The following is a 15,976-nucleotide window of genomic DNA, read 5'->3' as shown; positions in this document are numbered from 1 at the left end:
AATAATTAATAAATATAAGTTTAATTTAAACGTATTCTTGTCGTCTCCCATATACTTTCGACGATGTAATGTGTATAGATTTGGCAAAATCCATATTAATACTAACTAGTACTATCATCCATGAAAAAAGTTAGTGGGGCAGATAAGGCAGAGTGGCAGACATTATTGGCATATTAGTATTTTCTTCCGTGACAGCAAGTTATAATTATTGGGGCAGTTTCCGTTTCAGAAAAAAAAAAATCTTTTAAATTTTGAATTTTTATTTTAGAAGATAAAATATGATCTTTTATCATTAAATGGTTTCTCTCTCATATTTACTCTTAGTCTCACTTATAAAATAAATGGTGAAAGATCATACTTTACTCTCTAAAGTGAAATTCAAACGGATAGAGAAGTTATTCTATAGAATTTCGATTTTCGTGTTACAGAATGATGTGAAGTACGATTCCTTCGTCATAGGTAACGATGAAGATTTGCAAGTTCTATTACATTTTCGTTGGCAATTTTTCGAAGTGAGGATCCTTGAACTGTTGGCCAAGCTTGTGGATGTGGTCTCTAGTTCAAGAGGTTCGAACCGAAATCCTCAGTCATCAGCCACGCCAGCCTGTTCTAGTTCGATACCTGTTGGTGCCTTTTCATCTGTGCCCGTGATTGAGTCTGAGGGATGTTTGGTTGCCTCCATGTCCTTCCCTACTAATATAAATCGCACTTGTGATGGAGAAGTAGGTGATACTGGACTCTTCGGTGATGTTGCAATTGCGATGGTCGGTACTCCTGATGTGGTACCGAATTTTCGATAGGGTGGAGTATCGGATGGTGTGGAAGATGCACTACAGGATGATGATGATGATGATGATGATGATGATGATGATGATGATGATGATGATATGGAGCCCGCCACGATTGCCGATGATAGTGATGATGACATAGCAAGCAGTACTCCAGCTGGGGGTGGTGGAGCGGCTAGTTCAGGAACTCAGTAGTACCCCCCACACTTTTCAACTTTGGACTTGAATGCCATAAGACAGTAGGGGTACTTGGCGTGCCCGTCGAATTTAGGACCAGAGACACATAGGATACAGGAGGACTAGTTGAGTTCCAAGTCAGTCAGCAATTTCAAGATAAAGAGGAGGTCGTGCTGAGTGTGAAGACTTATGGCATCCGACGTGGAGTTAAGTATAAAGTGTTAGAATCCGATTATCGCAAGTATCATGGGAAGTGTAAGGAATTCGGCAACGCGTGAACATGGTTGATTCGTATCAGTCTCTGCCAACGCAGAGATATTTGGGACATAAAATGGTACAATAGACCGCATATTTGTATAGCCACTTCGATATCCAGTGATCACAGAAGGCTTGATTATGATGTGATCTCAGCCTTCATACTGCCTATAATTAGAGCCGATGCTGCCGTGTCGATCAAGGTACTACTGAATGCGACATAAGCCCGTTTTGGTTTTAAACCGACTTACAGGAGGGTTTGTTTGGTTAAGCAGAAAGCCGTGGCTCAGATTTACAGAGACTAAGAAGAGTCATATAATGAGTTGTCCCGATGGGTGTTAGGTGTTCAGACAACGATGCCGGGTAGTGTTGTAGTGTTGAAGACGAGTCCTGTGCGAGTGGGTGGGCAAGTTGATGAATCGCATGCTTATTTCCACGTCTTTTTTGGATATTCCCACCGTGTATCGTGTAATACCCTACCACACAGAGCCTTACGCTTAAGTCGTAAAGCAGAGGTGGCGAGGTATTACGACCTCTAAAAGAAAAGACTTATATAAATATAGTTGAAAGAAATTATATCTAGGAGCCTTGAAGAATAGGCTAAACAAAGCGAAAACAGAAAATCGTTTCACACTCACGTGGATAATCGTAAAACGGATAGGTAAGCTCAAAAGAAGGGTAAAAATATGATATACAGATCAGAGTTCCAAAAACACAGATATCAACCTCCAGACTCAATCTGCGAAGTTAAGGCCGGCCAGAGTATATAATTATATATATATATACAACCCAAAATAAAACTCAAACTACATAACAAACACATGTTTCTCCAAGTCAACTTCTAGGAGGGGCAAATATAAATATATACAGAGGAAAATTTATAGACATATATACATAGCATAAATACAAAATACAGCATCCCAAAACAACCAAACTTCGCTTACACAGGAAACTCTAGACGCTCAGTGAGGTGTCTCTCAACCTGCATCTAAAAAATAACAGAATATATATGGAATGAGAACTGGAGGTTCTCAACATGGTAAATGTGCCCACATAGTTAATATAAAAGGTCCTGCAAAAGCCAGAGGCATTCCTAGAACTCCGACACTCAGATTTCAGCTTAAAGACCCAACTAAACCAGAAATTAGGTAAGTTATCTAAGGTATTCAAGTTCTAAATCTAACTTTAACTTAACACTTCACTTTCTGTCTCCTTCAACCCTCTGAATCACTGGTAGAACAACCCCCCTTCACACCTCCGCCAAGAGGGGTTTCTCAGAAAACATACACATACAATTCAAGCAAGGAAATCACAGATAGAGGTGCAATTATAGCAAATAGAACAAGTAGCAGATAAGCAGAGTTAAGCAATTAAGCAAACCAAACCAATGCACACCCAAGAAAAATATACAAATGCACACGATGTATGCCTGTTCTATGGCTGATGAGTCTCATCTGTCGGTTATATAGCCAACCCGACATGTCCTAGTAGTTAACCATTGGACAGTCCCTTTGTGCGCGCATCCCCAAGCTCAAAATAATATCCATGGAGTCAAACTCCAAACTCAATAATATAACGTTCCATGGAGTCAAACTCCAAGCTCAATAATATAATATTCAAAATCCATATATATGCATACCCATGGGGAAACTCGGGGAGTTAAAGTGTCCGGTCCCATCTTGCGATAGAGAGTCAACAAATAGTCTCAAATACACAAGCCACATAATAATCTTTTTCTTTTTAAAATAACACTTCAAATCAAAACTCCAATTCTTATAGAAATTTCAGTAGTATCTCCTCTAAAACTCGAATTTCTGCCACCCTTCAAGGGTCCCAACCACCAGACCAAACACCTCTCAGTCATTCAAATCATTTCCAGTATCAAATTATTTCAAAACCAAACTAATTCCAATATTAAATATTTTTCCAAAACCAACCAACTCCAATAGCAAATCATTAACAACAACTAAACCACACATCTTATACCATATACACAATCCATCAACAATTTGTTCAGTTCATTCTTATCTTAAGGTCTTCTAGCCTAAGTTTTCACGTGACATTAAATATTAACTACGAGAAACCAAAACCATACCTTGGCCGATTCCTCCCTAAGCTCAAAACACCTCAAAAACCTCTCCTTTCACAAGCTCCAAGCTTCCAAACGTCAATTCCTCAAGCCTAATTACCCATATTTTGTTCCAAACCGCCCAATTGAACTCTAGATCAACCAGAACACAATCTATTTCACACAATATCATTATAATAATCATAGGATTCACTAATTCAATGATTCACAAGGGTTCAACAATTTCTTACCTTACTCATGGATCAATTGGACAAAACTCAGTGATTTTCTGCTACTGGAGTTTACCTAAACCATCAAAATCATTCAATACCCTAAAATCATGAAATTTATGAGAGAGAGAACTAGGAGATAAATGCTAATTTCTTACCACTTTATTCGAATAGAATTGAAAAGAATTTCAAGACGAACACGTGACCACTAACGACTCGTCAATCAAAACTCCGGATTGAAAGTTACGTGGAATTGAAATGTTCGACGAGGGTTCGAGGTTTCCTTCCCAATTCGATGCTCTTCGTACTCTCATTCGGTTAAAGGATGATGAGTGAAATTAAGATGGCTAAATGTTGGTCCTTATATATGTGCCTTGGGTCCGGTTCAGATTCGGTCCAACCGGTTCGATTTATTGATCCAGTTTTGGACTAAAATCTTTAAATTTAGTGTCAAAATTCGTATTTTTAATATTTCTACTCCTTTAGATTATAAAAATTTGATTCTCCTAATTTCTTTGAATAATAATTAATTTATTGACTAATTATTTATTAATTTCACGAAGTTTACATATCGAGGCCTTCCAACATCGCGTACCTCCTGACTGTCTCCTCGTCTACGCCCACAGGAATGTCACTGAATGTCTCCTGCATCCAAGTGCACTTCACAGTGAACTTGTCGATGCAGTCTGATGGCGGCAACACACCCAACAACTCCTCGAACCAAACCCATGCCGGACGGCCACCGTCGATGTACCGCTCGAAGTCCGTCAGACATCCGCTGACGTTCTATCCGTCGATCGGGAGCCCTAGCCGGTAGGCTACATCCTGTAGCGTAATCGTGCACTCACTGAATGGCAGATGAAATGTATGTTTCTGGACGCTATCTCTCCACAAATGCACTCACTAATAGCTCATCCAACCTAAACCAGTGGTTGTTGAGCCTCGCGAGATGGGTCAGCCAGCCTTCTGTAGGCACGACATGGTCCTATCGTGTAATGGCATACCATGCAATCCATGTTGCCTCCTCATACTCGTGATACAGCGGTGGGCTGCATGACAATGACAAAATTCTCTATTACGGACAATTTTAATCGAAAAATACTTTAACTAAAATTAGATTAAATTCTAATAGAACATAGTTAGTCTACTATTTAAGTCATTAATCTAACGTTTCATAATTCAATTTTTTAAATAAATGTAATCATTCTAAATTCTGTCTAATGTTCTATTGCCTACTTAATCCAACACTTTAAATCCAAATTAAATTAAATTAAACTCCACAAAATTTTTAACCTCATTAAACTTCTAACATTAAAAACTCTATCAAAACTTGTTAAATCTATCTGTCAACATACTTAATCACTCCTTATCCAACATGTATTTGTGATTTCAATCTTGTAACACACAACTAGCCTATATCAATATTCTAACAACTATTTGAAGGTTAAAGATTCTAATAATTTTAATATTCAAGTTCTAAGAAATTTAATATTACTAATCTTTTAACACACTACAACCCCTAAATTAATACTCTAACTACTACTTTAAGTTTAGACATTCTAATCATTTTAATAATCAAGTTCTATTCGATTTAATATCACTAGAAATTATTTATTTCTGAAAGAAAATAAAATAAAAATTTAAATTTCGTTTACTAACCTCTTTATGCACGCTATCAGCATTGTGCGCGACTCCGTCCAACCGATATATTCGATTTGGGTCGTCTTCCATTTTCGCAGTATCAATCTTGTACTATAGATTGCTTTATTTTTTCTGGATGTTACGTTTTGGGTTGGTGAAATGTAATTCGAATCAAGTGAATTCGAATTCTATATATAGAGGTTTGTCACTAAATTGAATGAGGCATGTTCGATTTAATTTACATTGAAACAGGAATTAGAGTAAATCGAATCAATCCGTTTTAATTTAATAGGATTAATTCGAATTCAGTCAATTCGAATTGCTATAGGCATAAATCTTGAGCTAATTCAAACTATCCAAATTCGAATTATTACGGGTGACATGAAACCATGTGCATTACTTAGTAAATTGATTATTGATTTGATTTAGTAAAAATATGGGTAAATCGACATGTGTCAATTCGATTTATATTTAGTGCATTTTTTTATAAATTGATATATGTTAAGTCGATTTTGCTACTATAATTTGTAATTTAAATTATACTAATTCAATTTATATAGTTATAAAGGTGATTTACCTAACATTTTTTGTTTTGAGTAATTCATGTAAATTTAAGTGGCCTTTGATTTAATTAAGTGATTTACCCTAAAATTGTGTTTTATAAATTCCGCTTGGATTGGGACTATAAATAAAGAGTTATAAGCTAACAAAATCTGTTTGGAAGATGTGGTGAAAAAGTACATACAACTCAGACTAGAGTGGGACCGATGTTGTATATATATATATATGAGAGAGATAAAAAAAGAAAATAATACATATAATATCCTCTAAGTTCATAATTTTTATTTATTTCTTACGCTTTTGAAAAACCATATATAAGATTCTATAACTATACTTGAGTTTATTGTTTAATAATTTCATGAAATAGAATAATGTTAAGATACACTGTTCATCAATCAATGTAATGATTAATTATAATGTTAAGTGTTTGAAGTAAGATACACTGTTCATTTATTTATATTATTTTGACTGTGCTTATTAATTCTATTTAATTATCTGATTTTGTTTTTATTTTTGGGATTCTTTATGTTACAATCAAGCTTTACAAGTTTTTAATGACCAGATCGTGATATAACTTTTAAGCTGATACATTCAATGTATTTACTGGTTGTTGTTCCATATATAGTTGGTGTATCGGTTATATAAATTTTTTAACATTTTGACGATCATTAGCTACATTTTAGTTTTAATAAATTATTTTATCATTTTTATAGATTTAATAGTTTTTTTCAATTCTACCACTGACATATTCACCCTATGCGGTATCATTTTTTCTTCTGTTATATAATTATGGCTTACACTGATTTCTTGCCTTTTTATATATTATTATGCCCTTCAATATTTTTTTCACTTTATTCAACTGTACTCAAACAATTTAAATATAACAATTAAATTGTAGCCTACATGGTAGGTTGTGTGTTTTCCTCCATTCACCATCCATTGGGCGTGTATTTCTTAATTATTGCTATCACATAGAACGTAACCATAGAGGTCCATTTAGAGAGGTTATACAAACATATTATATGTGTATATTATTGTCACTTTCTTTCATTATATAGTCCATTTCCAGTTGTGTATCTCAGTTTTATGTCATATGTTCTCATTGTAATTTCAATTTCTTATTAGTTTGGTATGTCTCAGTTCTTTTTTTTGTTCCCCTCATTAGCTATCATTTTCTATATTCATTGAATTCATTAACCATTCTCTAAAATTTTTTTCATCCACTGTATTCATCATATATCCAGCAAACTTATATTCGTTAGAAATGGAAGACACAGATTATCATATTTCTCCTAAGCTTGCAAGGCTTAATAGGAGTCTCATTAGAAGGCAGAAAAGGGCTAAAAACGTGGCCTTTGAAGGTTAGATAGTATGCTCCTTTTCGAATTTATCACAAACAATCATTTCGTGCTCTTTGTTATTTTCTTATGATTTAGCCTTCGATTTAATTAGATGTTTTGAATTTATGAAACTTGCAGATGGCCAAATATTACCTATGAAGAGGCATTCTACAACAAATCATTCACCTATATTGTGCGAGAAGGAAAATATATTTCAATCCACTCAGAATTATGACGGTGCCTCTACTTCAATACATCGTTATGATGTTCGTCTTTGTGATGGGCAAAATAGAACACCTCTATCTGACAAGACTAATGGTCCGAATTTTTAAATTTCATCCCATTTGATTCTTTTTACTGATGTTTATTTAAATTACGTCTATATGTGATTTTTTTTTTATTTAATTATTAACTGAAATATCATATTAGCTCAATATTCTGCTGTATCCATTAATATATGTGGAGGTCAAATTCATGGTAAGGAGAATCATTCTCTGAAGCAGAATGTTACTTCTAACCTCGGAGCCAATGCGGAGACTATTTTGGTTCCATCTGCCAATCTAGATGCTGCGGAGACTATTTTGGTTCCATCTGCCAATCTAGATGCTAAAACAAGTTACAGGTATATTCGGCAGACATGAAATTATTCATGTAGTTATTTTGAAGCAGTTATCCCACATCACTTATGTGTTATTATTATATTTATTTTTGTTCTGTAGAGTTTCTTTTCAATATTGATTCAGTTGTTCATTCCGTATGAATTTAGGAGCAAACGTCCTTTGATTCCATCTTCAAAGACGTTGATTTATCTTGCTGGGACTACCCGTAATTTGTTTAACGAATCCCAATTAGACATCGATCATTCAGCAGCTTATTCAGTTGAAATTTCTTCCAAGAAGTTCAACATGACTGCGAAGGTATTTTACACCTTTTGTATTTTTTCAATTATTTAGAGTAATGCTATTTACTTATATACAAGGTACAATTATTATGTAATGATATATCTATGTATGCAGTCATTGATGGATATGATGACATTGCTGTAGATGATGCCTTCATACCCGAGTCAGATACAGTGGATGCAGTTGGTAATAATTTTAATTTCTATTATATAGCTTTTATATATTATGTCCTAATTAAATATTTGATTTTGCTATTCTATTCCCTTAGGAAATAGCTTAGAAGCATTAATTGTATTTGATAATTATAAATTCATGTGTCATTTAAGGATTAGTTAGTCTACTAAATTAATATCATCATCTCTCATATTTTCATTCCTAAATTAAGCTTTAAAACTTTAATTACATTAGTCAAAATTTTCTCTAAAAATATTCGGTCGATTTAATTTTTTACGTAAGCATATTTAATTTTTTTCTGAATTCACCGTTACAACATAATATCTATATATTATATGTAAAATTATTTTTTCACTCAAGCATATTTATTTTTTTTTTCATTTTTTACCCTTCTTTTACTACTACAATGTAACATCTATAACAGATAAGGTAGGTGTGAGTAGATAAATTGAGAGAGTACATTCAACAAATTAAACAAAAAAATTATAAAACTCTATTTTTTAACAAGTAAAAATGGGTAAGAATCGTTAGCTTTTAAATAGTATTTCGGTGTATCTTTAATTTGCTTTATCAAATAACAAGACAGATTAATTAAAATTTTTTTAAAACAGATGAGCATATAACAAAGAGAGTAAATTAGATAGGTTGAGGAATTACAATGCAAATAGGAAATGCTAGAAACCATGTACTCCACGGCATTATTAATTTTCTTATTTGTATGTATAAGAAAATATGAAGAAGAAATAAAGAAAAATAATGTAAAAGGTCAATTAACATTCTGATTATTTTTAGTTTTCAGATTTAGCACTAATAATTTTAGAGGATAATTTTGAACAAAAGTTTATAAAAATTAGCAGATACAATTAATATTTATTAACGTGTTTCTTAAAGGCATATGATAACAAAATCCTTAAATATTTTAGAGGTCTTATTTATTTGTTTATCTCTTTCATAATATACAGGACATGTTTTTTAACATTCTGATCATGATCAGCTTGAAGAAAACGAGGAAGGTTTATAGCCTTACCCTTTACAAATGTTTAGGATTATTTTTATTAATTTATATATATATGTTTATTAACTTTTTTTTTCTATTTTCTGCATAAAATTTCTGCATGTTATTCTTCTATAGATTATTGGGATGCGGGTGATCCTATTTTTTGTTGTCTATTTTGCAATGCCAACATGTGGAATAAAGAGAGATTAACCAGAACTAATGGGCATGCTACACCACATTTTGGTCTTTGTTGTATGGATGGGAAGGTTCAATTGCCTATTCTTAAATCAGCTCCTGATATTTTACAAAATCTTCACTTTAAGCATGATGAGACATCGAGGTTCTTTAAGAAGAAAATTCGACTATTCAATTCTATGTTTTCATTCACATCTATGGCTGGTAGAATGAACAACAACATAAACAATGGATCTGCCCCACCAACATTTTTACTTAGCGGTCAGAATTACCATTCTATTGGTAGCTTACTTCCGTCAGTGAATAATACCCCAAAGTTTGCTCAGCTATATATATATGATACTGATAATGAAGTCGAGAATCGAATTAAGGCTGTTCGGTAAGTTTAGTTTTCTAAATTTTATTAACCTTTTCTAATAATTTTATACTACAAGTATTTTTTGTGCAGCCAAATATGTCTAATTCAGTTATAAATATTAAATAGGCAATCTGATGATATCACCGATGTGGAAAGGGTTATTGTAGCTCAACTTAAAACTATGCTTGATATTCACAACCCATTAGCAAGGACGTTTCGATATGCTCGAGACCGGTTTAAAGATTTTAATCCTCCTGACATAAGAATTAAGTTGATTAGAAGAAGGAATACTGATGGAAGGCGTTATAATTTGCCAACAATATCTGAGGTTGCAGTTATCATATTGGGTGATATTGATGAGTCCTCTTTGAAAAGGGATATAATAGTTGAGTCACATTCTAGCCAGTTAAAAAGGATTGATGTTCTTCACCCACAATACCTTGCTTTGCAGTATCCTTTATTGTTTCCATATGCGGAGGACGGATATAGGGTTGGAATTGAAACTTCCTTTCATTACAATATTGATGGTTCAAAGAAGAGGAAAACTATCAGCATGAGAGAGTTCTTTGCCTATCGCTTGCAGATGAGGTCTCAAGATTCTCCTATTTTGTTACATTCTGCTAGACTTTTCCAACAATTCTTGGTTGATGCATATACAATGGTTGAGGCTGAACGATTGAGCTTTATTAGATTTAACCAGCCAAAGTTAAGGGTTGAAAGATACAAGGCCTTACATGAGTCATTCGTAAGAGGCGAAGCTGACGCCGTTGCCACTGGGCAGCGTATTATTCTTCCTAGCACATTTACCGGTGGTCCTAGGTACATGTTTAACAACTGCAAGGATGCTTTTGCTATTTGCAAATATGCTGGATATCCTAGCTTCTTTATTACAATTACTTCCAATCCTGACTGGGATGAGGTTAAGAGATTGCTTCACGGTTCTGGTTTATCACGAGGCAATTCCCTTTGATTGTTTCATTTGCAATGACTATAAATAAGGCGCAGGGACAGACTTTGGGTGTTGTTGGGCTATTTTTGTCGAAACCCATTTTTACACATGGACAACTGTATGTTGCACTCTCTCGAGTAAAATCAAAGAAATGCCTTAGAGTGCTGATTCAGAATAATGGTACCATGCCCAAGGGTAGTACAATAAATGTAGTATTCAGGGAAATTTTTAACAATATTTCTTGATGTTATTTCAAGTAGTTTTACATTTTTTATGTGATACTATTGTGTTTCAAGTTATGTTAAATGTTTTTAAATTGATTTCATGTAATTCCTTCCATATGTTTGGTTTAAAATTATTTAGTTTTTGTATGTAATTTTTTCCGTGCGTAGCACGGGGCCTTTCACTAGTAGAACCTTTAAAACAAAGAAATAGACAAATAAAAAGTAATCATTTAATGGTAAAATTTAGTATAATGTATTACCATATTTCTCATAAAATTCTATACCCATTTTAGAGATGTAGTCTTTATATTATTCAACATGCCAAAAAAGAAATCAACTAATTTTAGAATTGAAGAAGAATATGCAATTAAATCTAGAGTATGATCATCATGGCTACCTCAAAAGCTGGTTCAACAAGTATAAACTTACGAATTCATATCCGATGTGGGACTTGTAATAGTAGCGATGTAATATCAATAAGTAATCACACAAGAATGAGAAGTAATGACCAGAAAGAATATGCAGGAAAGATTTCAAATTGAACAACTATATTTAAGCTTGTACTTCCATACAGATTCAGCAAACCAAACTTTCCTTGCCTCATTGGCTGCTCTTTCCTCGGCCAACATACAGAATGATAAATCCTCATAGGATATCGTAGCTGATACTTTAACATGAAAATTCCGGCTTCAGTACAATAACATGTGACAGCTCGAATTTAAATTCGTACCAAACAATACTTCAACAAATACAGATTTTAGTGCTATAGATAAACAACCAACCTTGCATGAAGATCAGGATTACAAAGAACTTCAATAGAAATCATCAACCCGAAAAGCGCCAAGTTATACATACCCTGGAGACATCTAATTAACATGTTAAGCCACTTGATCAATGGTGTGAAATTGAGTGAATTCAAGAGATTTAGTGTAGTTGTCCGGGGTGTGGGGTTCCACTTCTCATCATTGCACAGAATTCCTCATAGTTTATTCTTCCATCCTGTTAGTTTAAGAATCTCAATAATGATAACAATATTTTTCATAAGGAAGTTCCCCAGATTTAAGTTTAGAACCAACTTACATTATCTGTATCCACCTCAGAAATTATTTCCTTTATAGTAGCTTCATCACCCATACCATGCTGAGTCATAGCAGTTTCCAATTCATCTCTAGTAATATACCTGTGAGTGAATTCGAAGACGGCAAAGTTCATCAGAGTCATTTCCAAGCCATAATTTTACAACTTCAACAAGTTATTGCTAAACTTTTTAGAGTGGAAATTAATAATTTGCTTCTTAATAGACTCACCCACTTCCATCCTTATCAAAATACTGAAATGCTTTATAGAGTTGTTCATCTCGTTCAAGTCTGTGCCTATGCATTGTAGCTGAGATGAACTCGATATAATCAATCGATCCATTCCCATCAACATCAGCCTGATAATTATTAAAACAAGTGCAACAATTCCAATTGAGTTTCGGATGCAAGGAATATGTTCAACTAATTAAGGTCTAAGGAGGGGTCTGTAACTACTTACAGCATCCATAAGTTGCTTCACTTCAGCCTCAGACAGGCTTGATCCGATTCGGGCCAAACCTGTCTTCAGTTCCTCATAGGTGATAGTGCCACTGTTGTCAGTGTCCATATTTGCAAACATCGCTTTGAGACCTTTAATCTCTTCTTCAGATAAACTTTCAGCAATAACCTATGAAATAAGTTGTAACTGGAACTCAAAAAGATGAAATAATAAAGTTTATCATGCAGACAAGGCAGCATGATACCAGTATGTGGAAGTTTAAACCTTGGATGTGCAGGCTTTTCCATCTTTTATCATTAAATTGGACAACTATAGATGAATTCATCTATGAATTTGCATTCCTAAAATTAAATCTAAAAGCATGATTTACTTTGACGGTTTTCTTACTAAGGGCTAAATGAACAGGTGTAAATCTTTTTCAAGTCATAGCAAAAGGGGTTCATAGCTTTATGTACCATAAAGAATGAAAAGGTTGAAAACAAAACAGTTCTCTCTGATCAGAGTTTGATGCCATACCTTCAATGCAAGCTTTTTTAGCTTGTTCATTGCCCTGAATTGTTTCATTCTAGACAGGACAGCACTATCAATTGGTTTATCAGATGCCTCTCCACCTTCTCTGATCCATGGATGTTCTTATCAAACAAATAATTAATCTTTGTCAGGCTACAAGAAGTGTCATTGAAAAATAGACAAACCAGTGGCAACTCAAATGAACGATGATAACTTATTTAGTTGATGGTTAATAATCTGATTGAAGAACTTGTTGCTATGGTGATTCTGTTTCCCCAAACTGGAGTTTTTGGTGACACTCAATAGAATATCAATATTTCTAGTTTTCACCAACAAAATTATTCAATACTTATAGGTTTTATAAAATGGAAAAGAATAGCAGATAAAAGAATTCACAGCATAGTAACGAAAGAACAGAAGGCAGCTGAACTTTGAAACTAATACTAGAATAAGATAATAAAGGTTTTAAATTTAATAACAGAAACACTTATGTCATAAATTTACTGAACAAAAACGAATGTCATGAAAAAATAACACAATAATATAGTACCAAGGACTTCAGCAGAGGTGATCCGCTTCTTTGGGTCCTGTGTCAGCATCTTCCTGACTAGATCTTTAGCACTACTTGATATTGATGGCCATGGTTCACTTTCAAAGTCAATTACACCTTCTAATATGGCATCAAATATTCCCTTCTCAGTTTCTGCAAATAAAAACAAAATAAAGTTTAGCATCATATTCTAGTCCAAATGTATATCAGACACTTCACCATAAAGTGCAAACATGCAACCTTGTCAAACTATAATTTTTACTTACCAGCCCAGAATGGAGGTACACCACTCAAGAGAATATACAACATGATGCCTGCACTCCAGATATCTATTTCCTTTCCATAACTACGACGCAATACCTCAGGGGCAACATAGTAAGCACTTCCTACCATATCACGGTAAACCTTCCCTGAAAAAAAAAATATATGATACTCAAATACTATGAACAGATAAATTAATGACAATGTCATGTAGTTCCTTTGGAACAAACCTCGTCTAAAACTCTGATACATTTCATCACATTTACTAGTAAAACAAATTATCACTTACAATGGAGCAATCAGCTACCTACAATGAAAATCAATTGGTGGAACAAGGTGGAAGGAATTTTAAGAGTTCAATGTTTGGATTGAATAAAAATGGATGGAGTGGAATAGGGAAGGATGGAATCTATTCCATCCTAATGAGATGGAATGTGAATCTCTTCACAAGTATATTCCATTGCTAAAATATCCGAACAACAGAACGAAACTATAGTGTCACTCTACTCAATTCTCTTCCATTCCATCTTATTCCATTTCTATTCTATTCCACTACTACATCTCATGTTCTGCAGAGTATGATATGCATATTATGTAATGTTCTAACAAACTTGTATTAGACATGAACTACTTATGACCAAGCTTAATCAGAGCCTAAAAGGTGAGAACTCAGACATACAAATAGACACACTAATCATATATAATATGCAAAGCAAGGTACTAAGTAAAGATTCAACCTTCTTCAATGAAGACAGATAATCCAAAATCAGTGGCCTTAAGTGTTGCTCCCTCATCCTTGCTAGAAAGCAAGAAATTCTCGGGCTTCAAATCGCGGTGCATCACACCCATAAAGTGGCAAATATGAACAACATTAACAATGGCCCTACACATGGAAGCTGCAGCTCTCTCAGAGTAATGACCCTGAGCAATGATTCTATCAAACAATTCACCACCAGCACAAAGCTCCATGACAAGGTGCACAGAGTACCTGTCCTCAAATGCACCCTTGAATTCCACAATGTTTGGCTGCCCCGAAAGATGCTGCATGATCTGAATCTCCCTCCTCATATCATCCCTATCAGCTTTTGAAGCAAGCTTCCTCTTCAAGATTGATTTGCATGCCAAAGTGCTCCCTGTTGAGTTCTCAGTGCAGAGATATGTGACACCAAATTGCCCTCTTCCTAATTCCTTTCCAAGTGTGTAGTGCTTCTTGATGTCCTCAAATGGCTTCCCTAGAATGGTTGCTGCTTCAGACTTCTGAACTGGCCTCACATTCTGTGAAGAAGGTTTCGATTGAACTTGCACTTGCTGAACCTGTGGCTGATTCTTTGTTTCTGATGTGTGAGTTTGAGTCTGAACAGTGTGGTTACTTTGATGCTGGCTTTCAATTGATCCATAGCCACTTGTTGCTGGTCTCTTTTCCTTGCTACCATGGCACCCCATGATTGAAGTTTCTGTCTTTCTTTGGAGTAAGATCAGAAAGTTTGGAAATTGATGAGAATGGGAATGAGAAATCTGAGATTGAGATGAAGAGACTATGGGCTATGGCAATGGGGTACACAGTGGAGTGCTTTACTGCCAGACAGCCACTACCAGACAATACAAAAATAGAAAAATTCAAAAGTCATTCACCAAAAACGTGTTTTGCAAAAAGATTTGTATTATTATTCATAATCACTCTTTCATTTTAAATCTTTTTCTTATTTATTTTAGATGGAATATAAAATTCATCTATTTATTTGTTTCATGCTGTTGTTTTCAACAACCACAAAAAAGGAGATGGCTTTATATTTTTAGGTGTAAAGTAAAAAAAAAAATTGTCAATTTTGGGAACTAATTTATTTTTCTTTTGGAAAATCTTCAATAATAAAGTTTCTAACTTTTTTTATGTTATCATATTTTGACATATCTATGACCATTTAGCGAGATATTTATAATTTATGATACGTTAAAATCTTGAGATACCTTTTAAATTGTGAATCTAGCAAAATATGCTGAGTTTTATTTTTGAAACTATTTAAATGTTAGATTTCATTTTAGTCTTTTCAAGTTAATTTTAGTTTGAAATATTTTGGTTTATAATCCGTAGCGCACTCTGTATTTTTCTATTTTGGGTAAATAACTGAGATTGGTGAACACACTATGTCTGAACTCTGAAAACAAAAATTAAAAAAATGAAATTTCCAATTATTGGATTTTATACATTGATGTTTACACTTCGCAGGGCATTTTGTCATGTCCCAAAAATATCAATTCCTTT

The 15,976-nt window shown here is 34.0% G+C and overlaps 2 protein-coding genes across 2 annotated transcripts; one reads left to right on the top strand and one right to left on the bottom strand.

Annotated features, from left to right (window-relative positions):
- LOC107635906 lies at positions 6,985–10,656 on the top strand. The gene is made up of 7 exons (XM_016339455.1): positions 6,985–7,081; positions 7,199–7,378; positions 7,490–7,682; positions 7,827–7,993; positions 8,077–8,148; positions 9,269–9,707; positions 9,813–10,656. Exons 1-7 carry the CDS (start codon positions 6,985–6,987, stop codon positions 10,654–10,656), a joined length of 1,992 nt encoding a protein of 663 aa, XP_016194941.1.
- On the bottom strand, positions 11,365–15,324 carry LOC107638626 (calcium-dependent protein kinase). The gene is made up of 8 exons (XM_016341977.2): positions 14,454–15,324; positions 13,722–13,865; positions 13,456–13,608; positions 12,912–13,027; positions 12,396–12,563; positions 12,167–12,294; positions 11,940–12,039; positions 11,365–11,858 (listed from the first exon to the last, which is right to left on the bottom strand). The coding sequence occupies exons 1-8, from the start codon at positions 15,157–15,159 to the stop codon at positions 11,784–11,786; spliced, it is 1,590 nt and encodes a 529-aa protein (XP_016197463.1). The 5' UTR covers positions 15,160–15,324; the 3' UTR covers positions 11,365–11,783.

The sequence above is a fragment of the Arachis ipaensis genome, chromosome B04 (genome assembly GCF_000816755.2).
Source record: "Arachis ipaensis cultivar K30076 chromosome B04, Araip1.1, whole genome shotgun sequence".
Lineage (NCBI taxonomy): Eukaryota > Viridiplantae > Streptophyta > Magnoliopsida > Fabales > Fabaceae > Arachis > Arachis ipaensis.
Note: the sequence above shows the minus strand (reverse complement) of the source record. Positions and strands in the feature narration are given on the sequence as shown.